Raw genomic sequence first — 6162 nt, forward strand, 5'->3', positions numbered from 1 at the left:
TTGATATTCTTCTTATTCCAACTTTAGTGAGATATTATCTCTTCTAACTTCTAACAGAAGTTCTGTGTGAGCTCCTAGGCTCTTGGATTTGCTGATATACTTTCTGTGCTTAAGATATTGCATTTCCATCCCCATAATATTATTTTGGATAAATGTACCTACATCTAAAATATCTTGTATTTTGTTCCCTCCCCTATAAAATCCTCCACATATCTTGTGTTGTGCTCTTATCTTCACATTTGACATTAAAATTATTTTCACTTATCAACAGAAATCCTATGAAACGTGTCATCTTATAATTGATTACAATTCATAATTTTTTTGAGGATAGACAATACTATGTTTGGAAGTACTACTTAAAGCTCCTGGCAGAAGATTCATGTAAAGGTATTGGAATAAGTCTTTAGTGCCAGGCAGTAGTAGAGTTGGAACAAGTAGTAATGGTAAGATGAAATGGCTTGTAATAGGACAAATGCGTGTTGCAATGGATGGTAAAGCAATGTATTAGAACTTTTGAGTTGGGAGAACACTAGGTTCTACAAACTTCACTGCTTAAGTGAATCAGAAATAGAGGTTTCTACAACTTGCAATTCTATCATCTCATTCCTCATTAAATTGCTCCACTGACTGCAGCATTAGAAGTGATCAAAGCAGAACTCGATTCAAGTCCTGATTCTCAGGTTTCTACAGACTTTAATCCCTTTTACGTTCATCTCCAAAGATTTTTATATTCCAGAATTCTTGTCCAATTCTTCACCTGCAAAAGGTTCAAACTTCAAGGAGACAGGAACCTCATATAATTAATTTCTTGTTGCCTTGTTGGTGATTTCCCACATGCTTCCCAGTGATCATGAAAAATAGTTATCAAATTAGAAACAGAAAAATCAATGCTTCATTGATAAGAGCATGATATGTATTGACCAGAACCTTTACTTTCGAGAAACTTGCTATGCTGTTGACTTTAATGCCCATTCTTTTTAGCCATTTGAGCGAAACCATTTTTGCTTTCACAGTACTTTGTGTGTGTGTGTGTGTATATATGTCATCAATTACAAATTAAACCTGATTTAATTTACTAAGTTAATTAAGAAACCCAAATCAACTTTATAAACATAAGCAGTGAATCATAAGCAAAATAATAAATGGTTTGGTGGTTTGGGACCTATTCTTTTACATAAAGTGGGTTATTAATTACAAGTAAAACCTGTTTTAATCTCTTAAATCAAATAAAAAATCCTTTACCAAAAAAATATAACCTAAATTTACCAAAACAAATCTAATGAAATAGGTCAGTTTAGTTGCCTTGTACTAAGTAAGGGGGGGTGATAATCTGCCAAATATATTACAGCAAAGCCTGCCATCATAAGAGGGCTTCTTCAAACATGTGTCTCCCATTCTGGAAATGAGATAAATAAATTTTGATCCAGATTAAAATTTATCTCAATTTTGGTCTAGATTAAAAAGTTACCTCATATCCTTGGAAAAATCTATGTTGCATTTTCTGCACCAGGAAGCAAAAAGCATGAACCAATGATAAAATGAGACATCATAGGTGATATCTTTTTTTTGATAAATATCATAGGTGATATCTTTAACAAGTACATGAACCAATGAAAAGTAAATAGATTATGTGATGTCTTTAATGTGATTGGTTAGTTTATAGATTTATTGTGCAAATTTTTGACCATATGGTTGATGTTGCGGAAAAACAAGCCCTTAACTTGAACAACGGAGAAAACAAATGGAAATTGCAAAATAGAGCAACTCAAGAATGCACAAAGAGATTTATGTGGTTCAGCTTATAACTTACGTCCATGTGCGTCAAAAGAAAAAGAAATACACTATCCACTGTAGAAACAATAGAGATCATAGTCACAGTGTATATAATCTCCCCCACCAAACCTTAGCTCTCAATACACCCAAAACACCTCTCAGTCTGTCTCGCACACACCCGTGCTGAAGATACAAGATGGCTTCCTGTGTAAATAGCCCATCAAAGTTCATATTCAGGTTGGATCCAACTAAGAAAACAGGTTGGGTTCATGCCCCTACACTACCACAAATCACTATAAAATTTTGCCCTCGGATTTTTCTTAACTTGATTGCCATGGAGCAGGTTGCAACTGGAATTCGAGGCACCAACACAACAGTTGAATTCCATATCTTTTGGTAACAAAACAAATCTAATTTAGTTTCCTGACTCAAATAAAAACCCTAGCTGGTGTGGATCACATTCTTAGATGTAGTGGGTTGCTAATTACTTACATATCAAACCTAGGTCTCCTAAATCAAATAAAAAAACCCAGCCTAAATTTACTGTGGATAGTGAGTCCCAAACAAAACATGTAGGTATAGTTGCACTATATACTCAACAAGGGGTGGTCGTTAACTGGTTTAATTGTTAATTCAAGAGTGTCAGGTGTTATACCATAAAGTAATCACAATTGAAATTTTGAATTTGGTTTTCTTTTTTCTCCCTTTATTCTCATAAACTTTATATTGATCTATTTATCATGTTGTTAGTTGAAGTTTCTTGAAATTATAGAAAGAATTGGTTTGTTGTGACTGTATGCTTGTAGTTATTTTATTATTTACATTGGTCAGACTGTATGCTCGTATTTTTATTTAAACAATGGCTTGGTTGTGAGCTTAATTCAGTTGTTTCATAGAACTGCTGTATTGGCCTGAGAAAGTAAAGTATTTAATTTTGCGAACAATGAAATGTGAGATATACTGAGAAGGCAATGTGTGAGTTTTTAAAAGCATTTTTTTTTTATCAATTGAGTTTTTCAAGGCATTCTGAATGCTGTGGTGCATCCTCATTTGGTTTCTCTAGACACCTGAAAACAGATTCAAATGGGACAAATTATAGTTAATGTATCTTAGGTAAAGTGAATAGTTAAAACGCTAGATTATTGGTTGTCAGTGTGCTGTCGTTCCCACTTAAGCGGATAGAGGCAAAGAATTTATAACCTGAGTTTCTGACCGTGCTTCTCAGAACTCTGTTGTTTCCCTATTCTGGTTGTAGATTTGAAGCAATCTCCTTTTGTTATCTTCAAATAATTCAGGAACAGGAACATGAGAGATGGGGTGGGCGGGCTTCTCTTGCTTGGGGATCTCTAGGGCCCGAGGTGCAGCCAAGTGGCTGAAATAGTGCTCATTTTCCTTTGTGATGCGATGTCAGCCCTAGCTGTCTTTTTCTCTCTATCTTGAAGCACATTTTAATAACAGGTGTCTGTCTAATTTATGTTATCAATAAAATTGTTTGATCCTTTGTTATTGATATTTGATAGTAAGTAATTAAATTCCGGAATATGGGCCGGCAAGCATGCGGGGTCTGTGCATGCTTTCGTGTTCCACATCCTTGAACTGAGTAAAACCTGTCAGACTAACCTTGACAGTCTAAGGTGTTGATGCTTGAGAGAACTCCCGACTTATGTCGAAGGTGGAAAGTTTGGATGGATGGTCTTAGTTGCTTGATGCATGTCTGTTTCATTGTGAGAATAATCTCAGTCGGAGCTCAGAGATTTGCCCCCAAAATTGTTCCGAATTGTTTTACTGAAAATCTTTTCTGCTCTCTATCAATGTTAATCTATGGCCTTAATTTTTATTGGCAACACTAACACCGACAATCTTTATCTAATTTTACTGGAAGCCTAAGGCATATGCGGACAACTTCAAGTGGAAAGGTCCACCCAAGACTTCGGAAAACTGAAAGTTGAGCGATTAGCAGAAGCAATTTGACGAGGTTTGATATGCCTTTATTATCTGTTAATGTATTGCTCAATGAAGTAGCGAATGCAACTCCTGAGAAACCCTCTCAAGTCGACTTTTTAATAAAAGTGTAAAACAAGCTTATGAAGCATAATTTTCATTCTTTTACAATAAGATACATTTGTATTATATATACTATATATTTCTCCATACATGTTATATACAAGGAAAGCCTCTCTTAAGCGTTCGAACTACCTTCTGAAGTCTCACTGGTATGGAACCTCCATGTGAATAGGTAGTTCTTGGAGTTACAAGATAATCTGATTACATCGCAGGGGGCAGTTATGGAGCTCTTCTTTCCATTAGTTCCCCACTCTATCCTTACTTTGCAAGAAAACCCATTCGAATAAATCGGGACATTTGAACCTGGAATATCCAACATCACCTCCCCGCCGATCCTCTTGCATGTTCTGCCCCTGGAGGCTCCATCGTATGTTGCATCAAGCCACGGGCACTCCGGTTGCCCAACCATCTCCTTGTACGCAGAGTTTGCTAGTCTGACCCTGTTGTTTGAGTCCGACACTATAGCTGGTAAAGCTTCGGATTCCACCTCTTCCTCCACCTCCTCGGGTCTTTTGGTGGTGCGCATGGCACAACTTGGGCTGGGATACTCGCTGATGAAACCCACGCTGATGCTCGACCCGATGGGCCTAACGGGCTGCGGTGTTATAACGCTCGGGCAGTTGGGTGGTTCCTGCAGCTTCTGCAAAGGATCTTCGGGTGGTGGTTCGTGCAGCAGATTCCTTTCCTCTGGAATGTCGATGCTGGTGTTCAAGTCCAGAATCTTTTCTTCAGTCTGAGAAGAGCAAAGGTTGATGCCATCCATTTCGGGTGTTGATTTGGCTGCAACAGGTACTGAACAGGGACGTGAGAGAAAAGTAAGGGTGGCTAGATGAGAAGCCTTTGCGGTTGCCTCCTCCAAACTCGCACCGATGCCAATGCTTGGAGTCGAAGTCGGAAAGCTGAGAAACCCATGGGCAAGGCTCTGCAAGGATAAACCAAGTAGGGCGTTTTTGGCTAGAGATAGGGTATGGCAAGGAGAAGAGAAGCCTCGAAGATGCATCCCTGCTCTCTTGAGGGTTGCTGGTGAGATTCCGGTTCGGTTCCTCTTCCTGGCTCTGCTAGGCCTGGTTGGTAGGCGGGGAGAGAGGTTTTTGAGGGTTGTCGGGCCATCCAGTAAGGGATGTATGGGAATGTGAGGCTTGGGAGCAATGGGTCTGTACCTTGACATGATTTCATCAGTTTTGGAAGAAGAGGAGTAAATGTTGAGGGAGTTCATCAACATGGTTTCCTTCATACTGCCTTCCTGATGATGCCTGAGTAGGCTCATCAAGTTGTGGGTCATGAGGTCAGAGGGGGGTGGAAAAATTGAAAGCGAGAAATACAGCAGAGTGGGAGAGAAGGAGGAGGGTTGTTATGGGACGAGGGGAGGTGGAGGTTGTTGGCCCTTTAAGCCATGGAGGTGAGGGCAACCTGAAAGGATGAGGAAGGAAGGAGACGGTGGCACGCGGACCTCTGTGGTGGGTACGTGTTAGGGAGTGTGGGAGAGGATGACACGTCGGGAGGTGCTACTGCTGATACAATGAAGGAAGAGAAGCAACTCAACTGTGCTGGGAATGGGATAGGACCACGACCACCGTCTTTGAAAACTCCAAACAAACTCCAGTAGTCTCCCGCCTTCAAATCTCCAATCTACATGCATGAAATGAAATAATGGGGGGTTTTGAACTTTGAACTTTCAAGTGAAGTGGCAATGGCATTTTATTTGTCGTGTAATTGGTTGTAATTGTTACACGAATTGGTGCCAACACCAACCGCCTATAAAGTTACGCGTGTGGGTCGAGCAGCAATGCTTATGTTTGGGTTTTACACATACTGGCGAATGGCCATGGGGCATGGGCTTTAGTAGAGTACTGTGACTTTTGTTTGGGCATGTGGGATGTTTGAAGTCATCACTCTCCCTGATTTTGATTTCTTGTCCTTTTCTCACTTTTTCACTTTTGATAACCAGTTCATTCAACTTGGCTTGATGTCATTGGACCTCAACCCTCTTTTGGACACATCAGTGCCAACAGCTGTTTAATCCTTCCTCATGGTGTGATTCCATTGATTGTGGAAGTAATGAATGGTCAGGTCTAAGTGTTGGTAGGCCGGGTTTCTATCTTAAATCAAATGTACCCAATCAGAGAAAGGTCGACACAGATTTGACCAGGGCCTAGAGAGAGAGAGAGAGAGAGAGATGGGGTAGGGGAGAAAATGACAAACTTTAACTTATTAAAATGACTCTTATAAGCTGATTGCTGTTTTGGGGGCTTGGATATGATTGGTTTTATAGATGGATTTAATTCCAATCTATGAATATAAGATGCCCACGGAGGCATGATATTG

At 39.7% G+C, this 6162-nt stretch overlaps 2 protein-coding genes across 3 annotated transcripts in view; one reads left to right on the top strand and one right to left on the bottom strand.

Moving 5' to 3' along the window:
- Positions 1-3968, top strand: part of LOC148877411 (NADH dehydrogenase [ubiquinone] iron-sulfur protein 4, mitochondrial-like) — a 39347-nt gene extending 35379 nt beyond the window's left edge. The window contains exons 5-6 of one of the 2 annotated variants that reach the window (XM_088986747.1): positions 634-680; positions 3656-3968. In XM_088986747.1, the coding sequence (XP_088842873.1) occupies positions 634-639 (6 nt within the window). In that variant the 3' untranslated portion in view covers positions 640-680; positions 3656-3968. The remainder of the gene's footprint in view (positions 1-633; positions 681-3655) is intronic. The other variant, XM_088986741.1, reaches the window with a different exon arrangement.
- LOC148877412 (uncharacterized) lies at positions 3812-5618 on the bottom strand. The gene has a single exon (XM_088986731.1). It carries the CDS (start codon positions 5117-5119, stop codon positions 3953-3955), a length of 1167 nt encoding a protein of 388 aa, XP_088842857.1. The 5' UTR covers positions 5120-5618; the 3' UTR covers positions 3812-3952.
- Positions 5619-6162: the final 544 nt, after the last annotated feature.

Source organism: Nelumbo lutea, chromosome 1 (assembly GCF_056320005.1).
Source record: "Nelumbo lutea isolate HS-2025 chromosome 1, American lotus-T2T, whole genome shotgun sequence".
Classification (NCBI taxonomy): domain Eukaryota; kingdom Viridiplantae; phylum Streptophyta; class Magnoliopsida; order Proteales; family Nelumbonaceae; genus Nelumbo; species Nelumbo lutea.